At 42.1% G+C, this 22,900-nt stretch overlaps 1 protein-coding gene across 3 annotated transcripts; it reads right to left on the bottom strand.

The window, feature by feature from the left end:
- Positions 1-1,087: 1,087 nt before the first annotated feature.
- LOC117499077 (radixin-like) lies at positions 1,088-19,125 on the bottom strand. 3 transcript variants are annotated; one of them, XM_034151358.1, is made up of 15 exons: positions 18,923-19,125; positions 17,323-17,400; positions 11,076-11,159; positions 10,813-10,908; positions 9,294-9,416; positions 9,055-9,206; positions 8,790-8,873; positions 8,450-8,596; positions 7,483-7,579; positions 7,202-7,365; positions 6,143-6,273; positions 5,682-5,842; positions 5,226-5,318; positions 4,896-5,132; positions 1,088-3,980 (listed from the first exon to the last, which is right to left on the bottom strand). In XM_034151358.1, the coding sequence occupies exons 2-15, from the start codon at positions 17,332-17,334 to the stop codon at positions 3,816-3,818; spliced, it is 1,746 nt and encodes a 581-aa protein (XP_034007249.1). In that variant the 5' UTR covers positions 17,335-17,400; positions 18,923-19,125; the 3' UTR covers positions 1,088-3,815. The 3 variants fall into 3 exon arrangements, with proteins under 3 accessions (XP_034007249.1, XP_034007250.1, XP_034007251.1); XM_034151359.1 differs by lacking the exon at positions 18,923-19,125 and adding an exon at positions 18,567-18,746; XM_034151360.1 differs by lacking the exons at positions 9,055-9,206; positions 9,294-9,416; positions 10,813-10,908; positions 17,323-17,400; positions 18,923-19,125 and having other exon boundaries at positions 11,076-11,134.
- Positions 19,126-22,900: the final 3,775 nt, after the last annotated feature.

Genomic DNA, 22,900 nt, shown 5'->3' with positions numbered 1-22,900 from the left:
AGGTTGTTGGACTTTAAAAGTCACTGCTCCTCAGAAGACTTGAACTCACAACCTGAAGTCTTCAGACCTGTGTCTCATCTCTCTGAGCCATCTGACCTGACGGGGTATGGAAAGGTTTTTCATAGTGCTAAGTAGTAAAATCCTCTTTTCATATAAAGGGGGTACCCTTATGTAAAGACATTTGTTCAGGACAGATCTAACTTTTTCAAAAATATAAATGAGAAAAGAGACATTCTATTTGTATTGTTTTATATTATAACACTGAGCAGTGTTGTATCTCTCTGAGCTATTGTGTTAATATAACCATTATCTTTAAAAAAAAAACTATTTTTATATAATAGTATGTCAAAAACATTATTTTTCCTTTCTATATTTCAAATATATTGATGAAATTAATAACATTGTATGACCAAAAAACTAATATAGTAATGTTGAAATATTAGTATGTGGAAAAATGTCAGGGAAAAAAACGTGTCAAAAAAGCAATTCTTTACCCAATGCTCAAACTATTACAAACCTCTGCTGGCACCCCCAGGACTGTTTGGGAATAGCAGGCAAATCTCAGTCAAGAACAAATGAACAGCCTTTCCCTTAAATGGCTGATAAAACTCCACCCACTCTGACATATTCAAAGATCAGATGTATAAATAAAAAATGAAAGTAAACCCACATGCATTCTTTAAGGCTTAACTACTTACCAAACAGCAAAGGAGATCTTTGCTTGATATAAAGTGTGGCGTTCCCGTGAAATCTATACATATATCTTAAGACATTTAGGCTGTGATATTATCCTCTGGGGAAGGATCACATTGTTTTGAGATACAATGTCAAATACTTATAGTTAAATGCCAATACATTTTTATCTTTTATATAATTTCTGGATTTTCATTTTGATATTCTTACTCACTGTTAAAATAAACCATACAAATGATAAGACTGTTAATTTCTTTGTAAGTGGGTGAACTTACAGAATCGGCGAGGGATCAGATGTATGAATACATTAATGGTGACACACTCAGAGGAGCTGGATGTTATATTCAGTGTATAAAACTAAAAATGATGATCCATACAAACAAGTCGACAGACATTAACATTTAAAACTTTTTATTCGCAAACCAATGAAGTGGACTGCAATCCATCATTGCCTTCGATCTTAGAGAATACTAACATGAACATAGAGAAAAACAAACGGCAGAACATGACAGCTGGTGCCAGAGCAGGCATTATCACAGACACTGGCTTCATTGGAGTTAATACACTTTGCTGTGAAGACAATGTAGACCTGTCAACAAGAGATGTTCCATCCAATGAAGCCGTCTGTAATAGTGACGCTGCTGGTTTAGGGTCTTTGAACACAATACAAAAATATGAGTTGGAAGCACAGGATCATTTGTGTTCACCTGCTATGGCAAAGGACACTGTGATGGGAACACAAGAGGCAGGCTTCAGTGTCTAAGTGCTTTAACTTAAAAACTCGGACAATACAACAAAAAAAAGAACAACCTAAACCAGCTGTCAAGTATAGCGTAACAAATTAAACATTTTTTTCGTTAATAAAATAAAAATCATTTCAAAAACGCTCCCTGGAGAATATTTCCCACCCCACAAAAGATGGAGTCAGTTTGTTGTCCGAGCACAAATAATGTCAGGATGAGAATCGACTATGCAAGGGGAATATATTAGCCTACTCTCCATTTGACTTTGCAGAGATTTGTCCCATCACATTAAGAACTAATAATAACCAATTCATTCCGATAAATCCATTGGTCTGCAAACTGCTTTCTTAAAGTAATATACTATAAACTATTATACAGGAGAACCACCACCAACAATAGGAACCAAATGCTTCACAGGAAAAAGACCTTCTGTTCAGTACATCTCAAGTCTGATCTCTAACTCATTTCCTCATTGTTTGGGATTTTCATTCCAGACCAAGTGAACCACTAGATTATGAAACTTCCTAGCTGAGTTCTAGGTCAGAAAGTGTTTTTTCTTAGACGCGTTACATCCTTTCCCCAATGCACAGCCACAAAGCAAGCCTTCACAGGAGCACCACTCAGCAACCAAGTGAAATCATGACTATACTTTTAGTTTTAGTTAAGGCATTGAGTGTTTGACTGTCAGTCCCCCACTGCTCTCTGAGGTAGAGATGTGTCCTGGGTGAAGAACAGATGTTTTCATAAGCTCTCCAGTCAGAAATGAGCCAGGTCTCAGCTTGTGAACACATTGACAAACAGATACTCAAAGAGTCAGACGGACGGACAAACAGCATCCTCCGTCTGTCCGTCTAACACCCTGGGTTTCTTTGTGAGCTGGTGGGCCGAGAAAACCATCTATGGTGACTGGGAATAAAACACTCAGACGCAACTGGAAGTTTTGTACAACCATTAGCCATTATCATACTTTTAAAGCTTGAAGGCGAAACAGGCTCATTACATGTTATCCTATCACCTCTGCGTGTGAAAAACACTTTCCCTTTGTTACCTTTGCTACATTTCTTCACCGAAACCCGTCTCCTTTTCTCCACGAGGGTCAATAACTTACTGCTCTATTGCCGGAAAAAAAAACAACGATTAAAATACTGCGGTGTGATTTTTCGTATCAACATATAAATGTAACATTGAGTTTGATTCAAACGACCTTAGCTCAGCTCTCTAACGACTCACAGGTGCTAAGAGAATTAGCACGGCTAGCTGTACCCACTGATGACATCATAGTGAATGAGTGTGTATGTACTGATATGTTAAGTGAGTGTATGTGTGTGTTTGTACAGATATATGGAATGTGTGTTCGTACAGATGTATGAAGTGTGTGTGTGTGTGTGTGCTCAGACGCTGGCCTACCCGGTGGGTCAGAAGGGGAAGCCCCTCCCCTTCCTGCGTAACCCGGACATCCTGGTGGGGGAGAACGACCTGACGGTGCTGAGCTACCTTCATGAACCTGCAGTGCTGCACAACCTGAGGGTCCGCTTCCTAGAGCCCAACCACATCTACACACATGTACATGTTATAATAATGAATCATAGGTTATATATGAATGTATATCCCTGTGTGTCTGCAGGCATAGTGCTGGTGGCCATCAACCCGTATGACCAGCTCCATATCTACGGAGAGGAAGTGATCCGGGCCTACAGTGGCCAGAACATGGGGGACATGGACCCCCACATCTTCGCTGTGGCTGAGGAGGCCTACAAGCAGATGGGCAGGTAACTCTATAATACGGTGATAACATGTCTCTATCATAACATGTTATACACAGTAATATGTTTTCAAAATGATGTAACATAAGTGCTTTGGACGCTGAATGAAAATATTGACCTAGTTTTTTATCTTATTCAAAGCTTGTAGCTGAAGGCAACTAAAAAAAGGAGGGCATCATCAATAAAACGAGTCCAACTAAAGCAGAGGAAAACAACTTAAAAACAAGAGGAATATTAAACTGAAGACATGAAATCATACGAAACCTTTGCATAAGAGTCAAAACAAAAACAACAACAAAAGCAGCTTTCTATGGCCATGTTTGCTCAAAATAAAATCCAATTGCTTCCATTTTGGTTTTACAGTTTCTCTTTTCTCCTGTGTTTAAGGACTACAGATATCTGCAGTCAGCTCCGTACAAGAGGGAGATCCGGAACATTCAGAGAGGAGGTGTGCGGCAGGACTTTGGCAAAGTTTGACAAGATGATTTCTCAAGATTGCCAGGGGTGTTGAGGTGGACTTGGTGGGACGGCAGCATCTGTTGTCCATGAAAACTGGGTAGCTGCTAAGGGGAAAGTTCGGGAGCATGAACCCTTTAGGGGACAAGAGGTGCGGTGCTCACATGGACTCAAACTCATCGATGCGCTGCTTCGTGTTGCCCGACCGGATCTGCCGGAGCGTTTTGTATTTGTCTCGGCCTGCTTTCACGTTCTCGGCGTGAAGCACGTCGTTCGGCGTCTTCTTGGTTTCATCTCTGGCATCGGCCAGCTCTGTGCTTAATGTCTGGAAGTAGAAGAGGGGGGAGGATGACAGCGCAATGAGGATGAGGAAACAAAAGAATAGAAAAACCAAAAGAGGGCAAGGTAGAGACATGGAGGTTGCAGAAGAGAAAAGCGAAGAAACGGGTGCAGAAGAGCAAAATACGTCTAAATTATTAAAAAGTAAAAAAACATCTGATTGACGCAAAGCCACTTATATACAGCCTCTGGTTGTGTGGCAAAACGGGTTTAACAAGAATAAATAAATCCTTCGAATGAGGTGCAGCAGTTATTTGAACATATTTTAAACCCTGAAGAAGAGGTCGTTTTAAGACAAATAGGTCAAATGTTGTAGTTTGAATTCTTCTTGCCATAGCTTCAGTACAAGTCCTGGGTTATGCTGTAGCCTAGCTCAGATCTACAGGGACTGTTACTTCAAGTTCAGAAAGGTTTGAGAACATGTTGATCTCAGTCAGTAGATCTTCTTTAAAGCCAGGCTACAGTGTAAGCCAGCACGTTGACTCCTGTTAAAGCAGGAGTTTAAAAGGATGGACAGAGAAGGATGCCTCGTCTTACCCTGATCTGCCATCGCTTGGCTGGTGTCTCTTCCTTGCAACAAAACTGCTGTTAGAAAATAATATCATCTGGTTGTTATGTGTGTCGCAGATGTCATAAACCGGATGAATTTCATTTGAGTTTGTTTGAAGTTATACATAGTTTAATTAAATGTTGCTCACTACACGGGGATGACATTTCCTAGATTGTATTAGTGATTTTTACGGATTTAATTTTGAGAGTGAAAGTTAATCTTTGGAACAGTAGCATCTAGAATCTTATATTTTTGAAGGGATTTTGCAATATGACAAAAGTGTGCAGCCTTTGAAAAGCAATGATTGAGCCCCCACAGGATGCCCCTAAAGGATTTACACCCCCTTCTCACCTGCAGCTGTTTCTTGACCCTCTCGTTCTTCTGGGCTTCGGTGACGCGAGCCTCTTCACTGCGGAGGTCGAGCTGGCTGACGCCCTCAGTGAATAAGTCGGCGCTGGCTTCCTCGTTGATCTCATCGTGCTCGTCCTGGTCGCTCTCGGCGTTGTTGTCCAGAGGAGCCGGCACTACAGTCATCGCTGTCTTCAGCTCCTCCTTGGTTTTGTCCAGGTCCTCCTGGGCGGACAGAGCCTGAGGGGGAAGACACAGAAACAAAAGGACATGGTTGAATGTCTGGGGACATTTAAGGAAGCTAATGTTTGTAGCATTGAGGAAGTCTTGTACCTTGTGCTGCCACTCTACGGCCTCTTCATCTTTCTTCTTCTTGGCTTCTTCCAGGAGAGCGATCTTGGCTGTGAATTCAGCCAGTTCAGCAGCCTGGGATCAATAAAAAAAGACCCTCAATGTTAAACAAACTGTACATTTAAACACTTCAACGACTTCATACGTCGTAGCTGCTACATTGTACTGCCATGTGGTAAATGCTTGATATGCTGCTCATGCTCTTTTGGCATATCATGTATTATGTATGTACGGATGGAAATTAGCTCAAAGCTGAAATCCGGCTCATTTACACTTGTAAGCATTATTTAGTTTTAAAGTGTTCATCAATGTGTACTGTCCCCATTCAAATAAACAATGAAATGAAATGAAACAGTTACATTTCTGCTTGCACAATTCTCTATGTCCACATAAGCCAGGATGTTATCGACACCCTGGGTGAATAAAACCAACACACACCAGTTGTTCCTGGGTCTTCTGCTGGTCTGCAGCCTGCTTGGCCAGCTCTGCTTTGGCCTCCTCCGCTGCATGTCTGTCTCTCTCCAGCCTCTCGGCCTCCTCCCTCGCCCTTATTCTCTCCTGTTCCAGCTCCATGGCGCGGCGAGTCTGCTCCTGGAGCTCTGTGGCGGGGCAGAAAGGGAAAAACACACGTCACATCTTTTCTAGTTAACTTTAATCTCCTACAATTCAAAATTCAAAGGTTACAGGTTGAGTCGGGTACATCAATCTGAAGTGAGGGGGCATTTACAAAAAAGGTTTGATTCTTTTTTAATTTATTTAAATGTAGCGGTGATCAAGGTTAAACAGTAAAAACAACCAGAGAAATGAAAGTGAATTCTCTTGGAGGATGGACTTGATAGGCTCTCTAATTTGGAAGACATAAGGAGGGGAAAGTAAGGTAGCAGCAAAGAGGACGTTACCTTTCTGAGCTCTCATCGTCTGCTCTTCAATCTGCCTCAGCCTGTCCATCAGTTCCTCTTTCTCATGCTCGATCCTCTCCTTCTCTTTCTCCGCGTACTCTCGCTTCTTCTTCTCATTCTCCAGCTGGGCCCTGAGAAGTTTTGAAATCACATGTTTCAGATTTGTTGAGTATATAAAAAAAAGGGAGAAAACCAATATATTTGTACTATAACATCGAATAAAATACAGAGAAACACAGCAAATCAACCGCGCTTCTCCTGCCCTGAATGAGAGCTCTTCTGGTGCAGATGATGGACGTGATGGAGGCAAGAAAGCCCAGTGCACTTATTATTTCAAACTTATTTGAGCATGCCTAAAAACAATAAACTTCAATACATAAAAAACATCTATAAAAATGTATTATGGTCTGCAAAAAACACATACTATTTTACATTTCTATCAGGGGTGTCAAACTCAAATACACAGTGGGGCCAAAATTTAAAAATGGGTGCTAGTCGAGGGCCGGACTCGTTCAATGTTTATTGCAAAACTTATTGAAATGAACTTATTGCACATATTAAACCTGGAACTAACAAAGCTTAAATGATTGCCTATAAAAACAACATAAACATTAAATAATCAGTTGCATTCATGTCTTATGGCTCGATCTGCAGCTTTTCGGAGTCATTTCTTATGATTAAATTTTTCCACAGGCCAGCTTCAAAAAAACTATTTCCCTCAAAGAAAGAAACATGCCCTGTTGTCTCAAGAAAGAAAGTACAAAAGGAAACTCAGCTTGCTGCTCTGTGATGCTAGTTCAAGCCAGATACTTGTCATCTCATCTTGGGTGCAAGTTCATCAATGTTTGGGCTCAGGCTCTGAGCTGAGGAAACCCTCAGGATTGAGTGAAGGTGCAATATACCGGCGGCCCAGATCTAATAGTAATTACAAATGATCCTGCGGGCCGAAATTAAATCCACCAAGGGCCTGATTTGGCCCCCGGGCCTTGAGTTTGACACATGTGCTCTATATGATCTTGGGAACAAATGAGTTGTATACACAGTATTCCTGAGCAGTACCTCTCCATCTGTTTGTGGTGCTTCTCCTCCCGGGCCTGAGCCTTCATCTGCTGCACCTCGATGGTGTCGGGCTTCCTCCTCCTCATGTACAGCTCGTGGTTACCCATACACAACGCCAAGATGCGCTTGTTGATGCGCAGTCGTGGGGCATAAAACACAAAGTCCTGCATGTTTTAAGAAAGAGAGCGGAGAGAAAATATATCCTTTAATGGGAGGCAGGACTTTTTTTTTTTTAAATCCCTGGAGGTCCAATTGTTACACTTTTAATGGACGACACTCACAGGAGCTTTCTTGTCAATGGGTTTGATGACAAACTTCTTGTCATTGAAAGAGATGTTTCGAATTTCACTCCAAGGGAAGCCGATCTTTGGCGTCAACCTGAAAAATAAATGTCCAAATGTACACATTAACATCTCAACTAATGATATACAGTTCAGGGTGACGGATAATAGGCTGTATTACATCCATTATAATATCCAGCCAGCAGATGGGGCCTGATATGAACAGACAGGAAATCGTTTCAAATTTCAGTTAGATGTTCTCAGTCACGTGGATAGTGACAGGAAAGAGAAGTAGGTGGATAAAAGTTATCTTTTCCTGCCAGGAATTTAAAGGACTGTGGGTCTCAAATCGAAACGAAACAAAGAAAGGAAAACAGATGCATTAAGTGATGAGGATGTTGCGGTCTAAAGAGACAGTTAGAAACTATCCTTTACTTCCTTTCTTTGTAACCTGGAGAAGACAAGAAGAAGGCAGTTGTGAGGACCTCAGATAACGAACAGGAAGGGAAAGGCAGTGAGAGGAAATGCTGCAGGAGTTGTGATCGAATCTGCCTTTTCCTCTACAAAACATTTAGAAAGGACAGGAAAGACTCTCCTACAATGGACAGAGACAGGCTTCCTCTCCTCGTTATTAACGCTAAAAATATCTCTGTTTCCTCTTGTTGGACATTATGCATCTCATGTTGACATCATGGTATTCATTGGCAATTGGGTCTTATCATGATTTAGGGCCATTGATTGTCCTGATTCTAATTGTTTCCAAAAGTTCTGCCAAACACGAAGAAGGAGTCTGCAGGAGGTGACTTTAGTTCTTAAGAAATCTATAACACTTTGTTTCACTTGCAAAAAAAGTGTGGGTGTGGGGGGGTACCGCAAAAGGTCAGGCTCAGGATAAGACTGCATTTCCCCCAGAAAGCATCATTTATTTTGTAAATAAACTAGAGAAATCTGTGTGTGTGTCCCTTACTTGTCTTCGTGTTCGTAGATATTGAGGCCAAGGGCATCTACGCCCAGCCACAGCTGTGTGCCCTTTTTGTTTTTGATCTCAAAGTAGTTGACTCCGTACATCTCCAAGTCCTGGGCGATTTTAAGATATTCCATCATAGAGTCCTCTCTAGAGAGAAAGAAATACAGGGTATGTTTTATAAGAAAACTTCCATATTAACATCAGTGAAACAATCTAATCCATAACGATTTTTGGTTAATAAAGCACCGAATTCAATACCTTGGCCTAACATGACACAACAAGCCTAAACATGTACATTCAGATAGGGAATAGTTTGCTTCCCAAACGATGAGACACACACCTGAGCATTCCTCTGTGTTCTTCATGCCAGGTCTGTATTCTGTCCTCCCACTGCTCTTTGGTAAGCTTGTGCTGCTCCAGGACTCTGAACACAAACACAAAGACTTCACCTGAGGGGATGTTGAGCAGCACACAATTGTTTCCTGCGAGGAAACCATTTCAAAATTCCAACAGGGAACGAGACAAATTCCAGGTTTCAACAAATCTGCTCCATGGAAATCTTTGGCTAAAGCGTATAAGATGTTACATATTGTGTGTGTTAGTACCTCTGAGGCAACAGTCTGTCGTGGGTTAGGTACCCAGCCTTGTGGACATCTTTGTTGTAGTCTCCATACTTGGCCTGGACAGAGTACGACGCCAGAAGCACGGCAGTCTCTGGAGGACAGTAGTTCTCATCGTTCAGAATAGCCTCCTTCACCTGGCAGAACAAGAGGAGAAGTTCAGTTAATTTACTTACTTAAAACAATCAATTTGATGGAAACCTGACTAAGGATTGGCTCAGTACCTGCAGGAAGAATAACCTCTGTGTGATCTCCTGGATTAGCTCCTCCGAGACATCCTCAGGGAAAAACTTGGCTCTGAACTTAAACTGCAGAGGGTTCTCCTTCTTCACATCCTGCTGAGTCACCTACAGGAGAAAAACAGCATCAGCGTCGTCATCAAACCACCTATTAACCACAGGAACATAAACTAGAGATGGCAAATCCGGATCCTTTTACGGACTCAGGGTCAGACTCAGTCAGTCATTGAAGAGATCCGGATCATACGAGTCATTTGAGTCATATGAGTCATATGAGTCATATGAGTCAGCATCACTAAGACCGTAGAAATCCTATCGGTGAAACCGAAAAGTTGTTGCATTTCACGAGCATATTAAACTGACGTTATATTAACCTCCGCTACACAGTGTATTTTGCTTTAATAAAAAATTGTTGATCACAAAAAAAAAAAGGGTTATTTTGCGATTTAGCGAATCTGAGTCTGCTGTTGACTCGTGCATGAGGACGAGTCTGCTGGATCTCTGGATCTGCTGCTATATGGTTACGGCTCTGAGTCCGCACGAGTCTGCTCTGTTTTGCACAGTGAGTCAGGATTTGCGAATCTGCGAGTCTGCTGTTGACTCGTGCATAATATAGCCGCGGGAGCCGGGTGCTGGAGGAGGGGCTATGCTCGTGCACATGACGAGTATGGATCTCTGGATCTGCTATGCTATTACGGTTAGGAGCCGTCGGCTCCTCTGAGTCCCGACGAGTCTGCAGGAAGTTTCACTGATCCGCGTCCCCTCCCCTGAGCCAAACGATCACTTCAGGCAGCTATCCTACTTGCTAAAGGGTAGGCAGATGGACTGGGGTACGTTGTAATGTGATTTTACATGTTATAAAGAGAGTAGCGAGTGACGCAATTTATAGTTTTAATTTGTACGTCACACCAAGTGTGGGACTCAAGGACTCGGGTTAATGGAGAGGGGAGACTCGTCACGACCAGCTCATTTCTAGGATCCGGGTTAATGATCCGGATGAATCAGGACTCGCCCATCTCTAACATAAACCCTACATCATACTTCATCTCAAATGATGCTTGTGACTTTTATTAGAGTGCAGAATTTGGTTATCTGTCACATAAAACATTGGTAACATGGGTAAAATATTGTGTTTTTTGGGGGCTGTATGTGGACAGTTTTTGCCCACACTTCTATAGAATCGTTTTCACTACATCTGTCTGTACCTGCTGCTCTCTCTCACACACATATTTTCTGTCAGGCATACCCGGAAACACACTGCAATAGCATGGGTGTTAAGGCGAGAGGTGTGTAGGGTGATGAGTGAGAGAGCCTGTTAAAAGAGCACACCTGAGGCTCCAGACCACAACAGCTTCCGGGCAAATCCCAGATAAATAACAGACAATGACTGGATGATAGACAAACAGATGACGTGAGGAAAAACATCCTGAAAAGGGAGACAGACAGATAGAGAAGACATTAAAAGAGCAAATCAAATGTAAAATGAAAACGGAGGAAGACTGACCTTCTTGTTGAGTTTGAGCCAAGTGCTGTAGCCTTTACTGTCCACATACTGCAGGCCGAAGAACCAGACCTCCCGTAGTCCCACCGTCTTCACCACCTGACAATCACACACACATTTCAATCTGAATTCTAACAGGTACTTTCATAAAAGGAAATGGTTGACAAGAGATATTACGGTGACACGGTTAACCATCAGGACAAGACGTACATAATTTAAGAATTTTGGAAAGCAGTCACCTGTGGACATTTTTCAGTCATGCTCACCTGGTCAAAGAGCTGTTTCCCTGTAGTATTTGGTTGGATGGCAAACTCCAGCTCTGCATCCATGGTGGTCACACGGACATTGATCTGGAAAACCAACAACAACTACATAGTTTACCATGTTGGTTGAGATATAGCACAGGCAATGGTTTTGAAGAGGGTGACAGCACTGCAGTCTTGGCGTTGTCATCATTAGTTTTCTTGAACGATAGTGTTTAGTTTAAAGTGGGGATGAAGAAGCTTTATAGCGTTTTGTTTAAACTAGTAAATCGAATAGCCGAATACGCCAGGGATAATCACTGCCATACTCAAATATTATAATTCCCACCTCAGCTTTGAGCTCATCACTATTAGTGCTTTTTTTCTAATCTCGACTAAGCATCCACTAATCTCCTTCATCAATCAGATGACTGGTAGTGAACAGTTTGCGTTTTGTGCTCAATATAAAGACAGACTTAGCAAAGGGACCGTCAAATTGCATCACTTTCCATCCTACACTGCCAGTGGAAGTAAGCCCCACCTTTGATGGCAGCCCACTACTCTGTTGGGGTGGAGCAGGGGATACAACTCAGTCATTGGCTGAACAGCGGAGGCAGTAGGCCAGCAGCAGCTGATGGCACAGAACAGAGCGAGGCTGATCTCCGAGGTATCTCACATCCTTCCTCCCACACGTACACTGAGCTGTGTGTTGCCTCAGCTATGGGTAACAACTCAATAGGATAGACAGAGGGAACTGCAAGTGGCAGAAATGAGAGTGCTAGAGCTTCACCTTTAGCAGAGAAAAAGCAGGCAGATTGCAACAGGAAGCAAGAGAGATGATCTAGGGTGCGCTCACTTTGAGATTGAGTTACAGTGAGGTTTCTGCAGATGAGCCAACCATACAGAAATAAGAAACTGAGGATAATAATCTTTCCTTTTTTTTTTTTTTTTTTATAAATATACACAAAACCCCAGGAAGCTTTTTATTCCCCCCCTTCTCTAAGTATTTATTTACTTTCTCTCCCGCCGTCATCCCTCTCTTTCTCTCAATATCCCTGCGATGAATAATCCATGTAACTTGTGTCTATACCGCACATAGCTGGACTCCCCCGCGCCACATGGAGCTCAGACCACAATGCATCTGCCTCTGTCTCCCCCTCATTAATTACCCATGAAAAAGTTGCAGCACTTTCTCTACACTATATACATCTCACATGAACATGAGTTTGGCCTTAAACTATTACTGTAACGTACATTTTACAACATTGTTTTAAAACTGTATCCCACACGCTCATAGGCAGCTGCCCGGGAAAAGAGATGTAACTGACTGAATCATTGTAGTCTGCCTTCAGTCGGGTTCAATTCTGTATTAATGAAGTGCTGTTATTTTAGCTTTTAAGATTCCACTTAGGAGTTTTAGCCCACATCAAGATAAATGCCAAATCTATGTGATAAAAAACAAACATGATGGCTTTTCAATGTGAAAACTTCTAAATACTGTCAAGTGTTTGATAACCTTCATAATTAAATCAAGTCTCACACTGAGATTGGAGTATAAATGTCATTTTTTTGGCGTGATTATGAGATGTTTATGAAGGAAAAGGCACTCTACACCAATGACACTGACATCCAATAACATAAGCTGCTTATTACAACACAGCCCTGTCACCATCATTTCAATGAGGTTGCTGAGGATATGGTTACATGATAGAACATGAGCTACTGCTATCAGCTCAATAGTGAGTTTCACTAAAAATCAACACAGATTGTGGATCATTATTCATTATAAACCGGTACATGTGAAGGAATATTCTACACAATTACATTTTGCAAAGTTCAATAAAGTAACAAGATCACTGCTGCCAGTTTCATACATGACCTGAACAATACTTAATACGAGTCTTTCAACCAAGAGGAATTATTACTTGGAAAAGCAGCAAGCCAGGTTAGTAAGTGTTGACACCTCCGCCCTCCTCTTTTCACACTGCGATTGCAAAAATGGGTCTTCCCTTGAGATATTGTTTACTACATGCGGGTGTATCTATGGCAGGGAGTAAACAGACTGTGTTCTCTTTAACCTCTGATGAGTCATTGATAGTTACAGCTGCTACAAGAAAATCACAGGCTTAAAGTATTGCTATGGACAAGAGTTACAGTGATCACCTCATGGAGCGATAACAGCATTTAACAACTCTTCACAGGGCTGTAATGAATGTCATTTCTCTCAGATTTGCATCCAGAAGCATTTGAGATGTGAATGGGAATTCATACATTTTTGTCTAAACTGACCTAATTTAACTTTAGGAAATTGACTCTTCAGGGGCTTTGCTCTTTAGTGTACATTTTAGGGAACACATTCCATCAAAGTACAAGAAATTAACCGAGACAAAACTGTTGTACTACATACTACTAGAGCAAAATGTAAATCCATTCTTGCAAGTTCATGGTTGACTGACTGGTGTGTAAAAACCAAGTTGCTTTCAATACTATGCGCCTCATTGACTTTCTGAGAGGAGTAGTCATAGACAATGTTGTGCAGAGCTGGCGTTTCCAAGTGACTGGCCTTGAATGTCCCTTCTCCCCTGCATGCATGAGTGTGTGTGTGTGTGTGTGTGTGTGTGTCATCAGCAATCAGCTGTGCAACCTTTGTGCTGCATGTGTGTCACTGCCAAAACACAGACAGGGAGAGGAGGAGGAATCCTGTACGGAGCAGACGGTCAGCTAATCCCGTCTCTCCTGCAGAAAGGGGGGAGGAGGAGAGGGACGACAGGCCGAGGCAGTGACACAGCTAATCACACACTGCGACAACTGAGGAGTCTCCGAGACTGTCCTTACACCACATTCTGTCTAATGGTCTCCGATTCACTTGTTAGACGCTTTTATCCAAGGCGACTTGCATACATTCAGTACTGTGGACAATCCCCACAGGAGCAATGTGGGGTGAAGTGTCTTGCCCAGGGATACAACGACATGCTGACTGCAGTGGGACTCGAACTTGCTATCCCCTGATTCGAAGTTCAGCGCACTACCCACTGAGCCACAGCCACCCTCTAACCAGCGTTTCCGTTGCCTAAGTCTTGCCGTCATTTGACCCCCTTATTCAGCTCGGAACGCCCTGACCTCGAGCAGAGTGCGTCCAAAAAAATTAATAATTCGAGAGAAGATTGAGAGTTTTTATCGCTTGAAATGACGAAAAGGAAAAAGGACAAGGACATCCCTCTGTTGGAGGGGCAACGGAGTCTGGTGGGATTCTTTTAGCCGCCAGCAAAGCGTGTTCCTGTGACGGAAAGTGTACTGCCGGCGAGCCTTGACGGGGGGTGCTAGAGGAGCACGCGCGTGAACTGCGAGCACCGGAGAATCCAAAGCCAAATGATCTGGCTCACTAAAAAGAGCCGTAATTCCCATCACTAATACGTAAAGAGATAGTATCTATAAGGGACGGCTCAATTCAAAATTCAAGTCACGTGACGTCACACCCACCCCCCCGGCTCTCTGGGTGGACGCCCTCTCAGCCCTGGTCTGGCGGAAACACTGGCTCTAACTCCTCCTTGTGCAGAATCACTAAACAGGCCTCAAGGTGTTTTGAGAAAAGTTCAAGATCACAAAGAACAAGGACTTGACAAGTATGGGACAAATAAGGCCACAAGTCTCAAACTAGTTGCTGTATAATTCACATTTGTTCCCCCCCATGTGTCTTTTAAGCATGTTCCCAAATCCCCCTCTCCATTACAACTGCCAAGACGACTTCTCACTCAGACGACCCCTTGTTAAATGTGCAGCTGTTAAGTTACTGTAAGCTGTTTAGAGGAGCTTTGCCTAAAGAGACACACACAGACTACAATCAGCGGAGTTGCTAATCTGGCCTTTGAGGCTCGGAGCAGCCGTCTGTCCGTCTGATTAACCCCCCTGCAAGGAGAGGAAGCATTTGGAAGGGAGCAGGAAAGGAAGGAGGAATCACTGCTACCTACAAACACAAACATTCATCCTGTGTCCTTTCACAAGAGGACAAAACATTTACTTCTCCTCCTCCAGTCATCTGCTGTAGAAAGAATCTGAAAAGCTTACAGGGATTTTTCTAGGAGGGTCTTCCTTACACTTCTTGACACAGACCTACGTTTGCACACACTTGTGATGTTCAAACTTCCAATAACCTTTACCATTTTTTACCTCCTAAAAATCCCTATATCTCCTGAGCACTACAACAGATTTCATGGTCAGACTGTCTGACTCGTTCGTGGCTGCACGGACAGTCCCTCAGCTGTCTGGTGATAATCCCCTCTCTTCCCATTACTCCTGTACTCCCACAGAGACAGGATGTTGACATAGGCTGGGCCCCCGATGTACACAGCGGGCCCCTTCTTCAGCAAATGGAAAAACAGCCACAAGCTAGGAAACCAGCGAGGGCCGTCTGTCTTCCTGTGGGGTGCCATCACTTCATAATGCGAGCAGAAGGGGTGTGATATGATTTCAAGAGGTATGAAAACACCCACGCAGGGGTACAAATGTGTCAACTTTACCTCCAAACTGGACAAGATAATCACTGCTAAAGACTGACATGAGCAAGCACCATATGTTTGTGTTTTTAGAGTAACCTCTACTACGTGACTCTTGATGCAAAACTGAAAAACAATTCCTGCTAGCTCAACAAACCCTTCTGTTGCTCAGCCTCACAATTGTTTGTATTCTTTGCTCACAGATGAATGCTGACACTGAGATACAAGAGGCCCTTTCTAGAAGTGTTGATGTCTGGCTGTGGCTCCAATCCCAGAGAAGGTCATGCCTGCTGGACCCTGCTCTCACTTCCTCTGTTTACTGTGTCGGTGCCTCCCTGCGACAAGCTGTGCTTTCTCTGTCAGTTTGTTATCGTCTGTGACAGAGATGTGGCTATGAACTCAGCCCCCTGAGGAGCTGTTTTGGGACGGAGCCCTGGTGACTAAGGGGACAAGAAAGGGAAGTGGAGGATGACATCAGTGCCTGGCTGGCTGTCCCTTTCTCTGTAACTTCTCAAACACACATCCACAAACAAACACCACATCAAGAGCTAGCTGGAAATGTGGCAAAGCATGAAGCCTGTTGTCCTAGGAAAGCTACTGATGTCGTTTTTAGCAACTAAAAACATTCTAAATCAAAACACGTCACGCCCTGGCTCAAGGACGGACAAAAGAAGAACACCACAAATGATTCATTTCCAATTAAAGTACATTTATTTAAAGAAACTAAGTAAATTGTGACGTCAGTTCATAATGAATGCGTGTAGTTTGTGAACATGCATCAGTATATTAAGCAAAGACAAACAAATCAAGATCCAGTAGAGCCAAGCAACCCAAGAGGAGAGAGAGGCCGTTTCTCAATGTCGAGTATACCTGCTGCAGAGCCACTATTTCAAGTATACTATCATCGAGTGGCGCCGAAGGACTGTTTAAATGCATGTTAAATGCCCAGCATAGTAGTATATATATATATATATATAGTATACTTGAAATAGTGGCTCTGCAGCAGGTATACTGGACATTGAGAAACGGCCAGAGACTGACTGCTCAGACACCCATACTTGTAGCTGAGCAGTCAACCAAAATCAGGTGTCAGCCATCTTTCCTGATTGGGGGGAGTGGCTAACCAATGTAGGTTTTGTCTTAAAATGCCTCAAGATTTTAGAAAAAAGGTCCAATACTCAGTAAGAGTTGCTCAGAAACAAAAGACCAAGACAACCTAATACTTTGAGAATCTCCTACTGTAGAGTTAGTCTACCCAGGTGTGTTTATGAGGAACAATCAGCCTGAGAACAGCGGGACAGCCGCAAAGGGACTGCATCAAATTGGTTGTGTTTTGGTGTTGATCACGTCCCGGGCATTCTCTCCACCCTTTAAGCAACAATGGCAGCAGTGTTACAGTTACGAGGCTCGTGGGCCGGGCAGTTCATTTCACACTCTGGCTGTTGTTTACTTGGAAGAGGAGTATTGGGAGTGGGAGCAGCTTTGGGAATGAAACCGCTACTTCCCAGAATGCACAAATGCAGCTTTCTGCCGCAGCGCATGCCAACTTTTATGACAACTGGAGATTTACTTCATACAAGCAGACGAGAGAGGAACCAACAAGCAACGCTCATGTTTCAGATTCATATTAAATATCCTGAGCTACTGCCTATTAAGTTCTAACATTACACAATTAAAATGTGCAGGAAGATGCCTAACTCAAGGTTATTTTTGGTTGCTTTTTCCCTTAGGGCTGCAGCTCTTATTTCTATGCCAACTCTCATGTTTTAGGATCTTACCGGTTTCGGCATCTTTGCTTCCCCTCCTTCTTACACCCGACAGCTGAAAGGACGGCAACAACTCCTTAATCACAGGACCTGAAAGCAAAACAAAAAAAGAGACATGTTTTCCTACATTGATGAAACAATATGTACAGCAATATTTCCTTGTACTACTCTTGTTCTCTCTGTACAAAAAATACAATATATTGCAGGATAAATCCTTACATTTAGCAGACATTTTACTTCAAAATGGACAGAAGCAATGCAATAGTTTTGCATTCAATCTCAACAAAATAAACTATATTTCTGACACATAATTGCTGGACATTTGCAGCAATTTGTCACCCTGCATCCCACGGTATACATGCGTAGTCTAGGTTCACTCTAGTTGAAACACAAGCCTGCAAGTTAGATAATGACCTAGGTTGAACTGCCATATGATACTGAAATGATCCAGGAAAACAAGAGGTTTTTTTTATGTGAGCTTGTCACATCATTTAAATTGGGATGCTCTAGTTTATGTTCTAAAAGGTATTGTGCTGAGTCACAGATAACATCACAATCTCAAAGCTTACAAAGTGTTGTACAGGATACTTTTGCACATTCTTGCAAAGGGATGCTTTCAATCACTGGGACTTAAAACCAGTGTGAATGGCAGTTTCGCCCTAAGCTGTCTTTTAATGCAACACAGCTGATTGATATCCTGTAATTAGGGAAAACGTTTCAATACAACACAAGGCATTCCTGAGGTATTCAAAGTTGCATGCAGCATTTGCCCTTTACCATATAAAAAGGCAGGTTGACAAATATTACCTTCACCAAACCAAATTATTAAAAAATGGATGCAAAGGTTAATAAAGAAACCAGAATAAAGCCATAAACATGACCAACTAAAGAAAGACCAATAATTACTATCACACACAGTACTAGTCAGTATAATTCCCTCAGCAAAGAATAATTAGAGGCCTTACACAACAACAGTGTGATAAAAACAATGGTTATGTTAAAAGAAATGTGTAGGGAAGCCCCCCTGAGTATTTAAGCTTTAGCTAGTGTATGTACTACACATGAAGACATGCCCACTTGTAGCTTGCGAGCAATTAGCATGCGTATTTACCCGCCGAGTTAGCTTCCGTTACACTGTAATTTGACCAAATTTACACAAATGGTGGACAACAACTGTAACTTATGTTAGATGCAAAGGCATGCCACGAAGATACAAAATAAAATGCATTAAATGAGTTATAAATAAGCCCTTTTACCGAGTTTCGCTCCGTTAGCCGACAGAAATACTCCTCATAAAGTGAAAATGTGGCCGTCATTTGGAGGCTTGATAGTGGGTGTAAGTAGATAACGGTGCACACGGTTATCCTCGCTCATACACGTGAAGTTTTTAAAGCCATACAAATGTTTGGCCATCATTAATTCACCACATTTTCCTAAGAAATTAAAAGAAACACGTGTAAAATTGTGACTACGTACAGCAAGCTACGGTGCGTTAACGGGCCGATTAAAAAGTCGTCATTTATTAATGTGTCGTTTTAAAATATGATTTGCTCGAACACGAGGATATTCGCATCAAACTTGAGGCTCATCTTTTTAGGGAGAGGCAACTCACCGGGGGGACGAAGTATATCTTTAAATGAACAGGAAAGCCTTGTATCTTCAAATGGTACAAAAATATCCACGATGATATCCCGTGTCTGGTCCGCGGTTCTTATCTACTACTGCTGCTTTGAGAAACAAATTCCTGCAGACATGGAAAAACCGTTGAAGTCTTAACAACCATAAGGCGATTTGGGGTGCTAGTGTCGAGCTAGCTGAAACAAACTAACACAACATCCGGTCTCCTCTTTCAAAATAAAAGCATCATAGAAGCAAGAGAAGAATAAATAATTTCTGAAGATGTTTATTTTGAAGTTTCAAATCAAAGTTTATTCATATTGCATTGCTGTCAATGTTAAAAGACATTACAATTCATAATTTACTAAATAAACCTTGGAGCAATAGTTTTATATTGTACATCAACCATCCAATGAAGAGCTTCAAGCTAATATGCAATAATTATTTTTCTGTACAACCGAGTTTCTCTTAACCTACACTCATGTTTTAGTTTACTTTGAAGGCAAAAACTCCATAACTTCCGGTCTTGTTTTCAGGTTCTGCGCATACTTGACGCAGCTAGTCGGGGAGATGTTCAATATGGCTGTCAGCAGCTGAGGAGTGGATGCAAGGCATGTATGCGGCATGCATCGTGCCACGAGTTGTATGGGGAGTGAATAATATCAGACTGGACCATTTTTTAAGAGACTCACTCAGGGGTAGGGCTCCTCACTCTGGAGCCCCTGGCAAAATGCATCTGTGCATTGGCTCACAGTGGAAGTAGATAAGATGCACCACTTAAAGATTGTTGCAGAAAGAAGGGACAATGTGACCCTATTATTTCAAGTCTTCACATTTAACTGTGTCAGAAGTAGAAAAGAGTGTATGACTTTGGAATAATATGTTTTATTTAATTATTTGCCATTGGCACACACTCAAGTCAAATCACTTCAACATGCGTAATTGCGCAAAGCTGGCACATCATGGGCACCTTCATTTATTATGTATGTCCACCAACATGTTGTTGGTCAATCAATACATGAACAAATCATTTTACCCCCACCTAACAAGAGCAGCGTGGCAATATGTAAGCATCTTTTAATGTAATGTTAACAGGAAATAGGCGCATTATGAATTAAAACTGCACCTGCACACAAACACCACTGCAGAAATAGTCTAACTGCTGCTACTTAGTTTGTCATGGATTAAATACCATGACAAACAAAGTTTAAGCTACAGCAAATGTATTAAGAGAATCATGTATGAGGTGTGTGTATTAGCAGAGCCTGTACACCGGAAGTGCTCGTTGATTACCTCTGAAATTATCATAAGGAAAAATATTACACAATCAGTATAAAAGTAATCGGACGCCATGGTTATTCTAATAGCAATCTCTACGTTTGAATTGGCTCACATTATTCGGGTACATTTCACCATGGGGTCGTTTGTTTATTTTAGCCGGAAGCCATCTGTTGCCTACAGGCCAGGGACACAGTGATCGTGTTTGTTTGTTTGTTTGCTTATGAGTTTGTTTGTGCTTTTTTGTTTGTTTTCCTCTGTTGTTTGTGTGGCTGTTCGGCCTCTGACTGACCGTTTAAATCACAGGAAACCCCAGTTCTTGCCATGTATTACCTCGTGTGTCCCTCTTCTGTGTTCACCTCGTCAGCTGGCGAAGTTGTTTACCTGTCGCGCATGCGTTACGGACCAGTCAGCTGACCTGATTGATAAAGCGTCTCCGGGGCCCTTTCTCATTTCTCTAATTCCCCTCCTCGACTCCCCTCCTCGACTCCTATCCTCGTGTCTTAGTCCCGCCCACAGGAGATGCGAGCGGAGGAGTCGAGGACGGGAAATTAGTGAAATGAGAAAGGGCCCGGGTCCCTTCCAACCCTGTTCCAACCTGGGGGGTCATGCCTGGGGTCCAATCATCACGTTTGATTGGTTTACAGAGGGAATCGTGCATACCATAGTTGGGCTTTTTTAAATGAACATCCAAAAATCCCTTTATAGTCATGTCAGCTGTTTTTGTACCAAAACATAGAGTTAAAATGTGGCGTGAAACCCACATTCTATTCTACTGTACATGTTTAATTGTGTTGAAGCTTTGTGAGGCTGGCTGGTGTCATCAGAGAAATAATGCTGGCTCAGATGTTCCAGGTATCCTGTGAGCAGGAGGGATTTCCTGCACAGCGCCTGCACATGGTCATGGTAAACACCTGGAGAAATGGAAAAGGATGTCAATGTCAATCACCTCTCAAAAAGCCTCATATATGATGTTCATATTGATGCGCAGTAAATAAACATCCATTTGGAAATCTTGCATTTTTGTACACAAACAGATAAACAGGGTCAGCTGAAAACTGGGCTGTATTTCTTGAAAAGTTGGAGCTTTGGAAATAGGTGCTTTCCCAGGACAAGGACAATATTTGAATTACTAATGACGGCATATTTCTGAAACCATTTTTTTAAATCACATTTTTTCACCAAGTTATTATATTGTTGTGAAGAAAAAAAAAAAAAATGCACTGCAGTGGGAAGGCACATAAATGTTGTATCAGTATAGATACATCTGTCTGTGTTTTAGACATTTAATGCCAAACTAGTGAACTTTAACCATAAACGCTGAGGATGCAGGGTAGATGTAATACCCAACGCGCCCACAAGATGGCAGCATAGTGCAACTATTCTACAGTATTCTGAAAAGATGCTCACCAGAGGCAATGATATTCTCAGCGAGTATTAAATCAGAAGTCTGTTACTGACCATATCCTATTATTTCAATAAATAAACTACTGAAATTAATATTTCAATAACCTGTCACTTAAAATGTTGTCCCAGCAGAAGCACAACTAATCGGAAAATAATGGAAGGGACTTAGTTCTTCTTTATATTTTTAGTTTGTGTTTTGCTCAGGCAGACTTATCTAAAACGTAAGCACAGCTGGCACAGCGTGCCTACCTTCAATTATAATTTTGAACATAACAATGTTCAAATCCTGCAGGCTGGGGATAATGTTATTTTGCCACAGGGGGGCACCAGTTAGACTCTGCTGTGGGCCGCTGAGGAAAACCACAGACTTTATGTTGAGGTTTGGCTCCAGTGGAGATGTTACAGGTCAAGTACCTTGCATTAAGAGTGGCAGGAGGTTGCTCTGGTATCCATGCTCCTATTCTTCATAGAACACATTTTGAATCCAGATCCTCTGCACCAATGGACGACAATGACATCATCTGGCATTAAAGTGGAGGACAATAACATTTTATCATGTTTTCAGCAGTGAACAGAAAAAAGTATGCAATCTGCACCTCACTAAAGGCCACATGTGAGCGCTTCCCGTACTGTGATGAGAGCCACTATGTGCCAGACCATGTGTGTGTGTTCACTGTGAAACCCTTGAAGCTACATGCTGTCTCCGGACTCCTGACAGACACGGCTCAGGTGTTGCTCTTCTCTTCCTGTGTAAATTATAAGGCAGGTTTTGAAAGGTGTCACACCAGACACAGGATGCTGCCCCCCCCCCCCCCCCCCCCCCCCCCCCCCCCCCCCCCCCCCCTGTCTTTCTCTCCCTTCCTCTTTTCTTTTTCATGTAAATGACAACAGCTATGTGATCTGTCAGAACTGGCTCTACGACAGCAGCTTGTAACAGCACATAAAGTATATTGTTGAGACTTGAATTGTATATGAGGAAAATATCCCCGTATTTACTTTTTTCCACTACAGGCAAAATGATGTTTCTTTTTCATATAGTGGTCAGTTTTGAGAGTTTGTGCTACTTTGCTTCTTTCAAACTAGTGGAAATAAAACATGTAAAATATATACTCATGTGTTTACTTTTCTAACTTCGTCTATTTGCATCAGTAGATGTAGATTTCTCCTAATCTCACCATAAGTTAGCATAAGATAATACATTATTTGCATATGTTACACTAACATGAAAACGTCATGTTTACCCTATTCAAATGTAGTGTCTTTCAAAATGTAAAGAGTTTTGCTAAAC

The sequence above is a fragment of the Trematomus bernacchii genome, unplaced genomic scaffold (genome assembly GCF_902827165.1).
Source record: "Trematomus bernacchii unplaced genomic scaffold, fTreBer1.1, whole genome shotgun sequence".
Classification (NCBI taxonomy): domain Eukaryota; kingdom Metazoa; phylum Chordata; class Actinopteri; order Perciformes; family Nototheniidae; genus Trematomus; species Trematomus bernacchii.
This window is presented reverse-complemented; position numbering and strand designations above follow the sequence as displayed.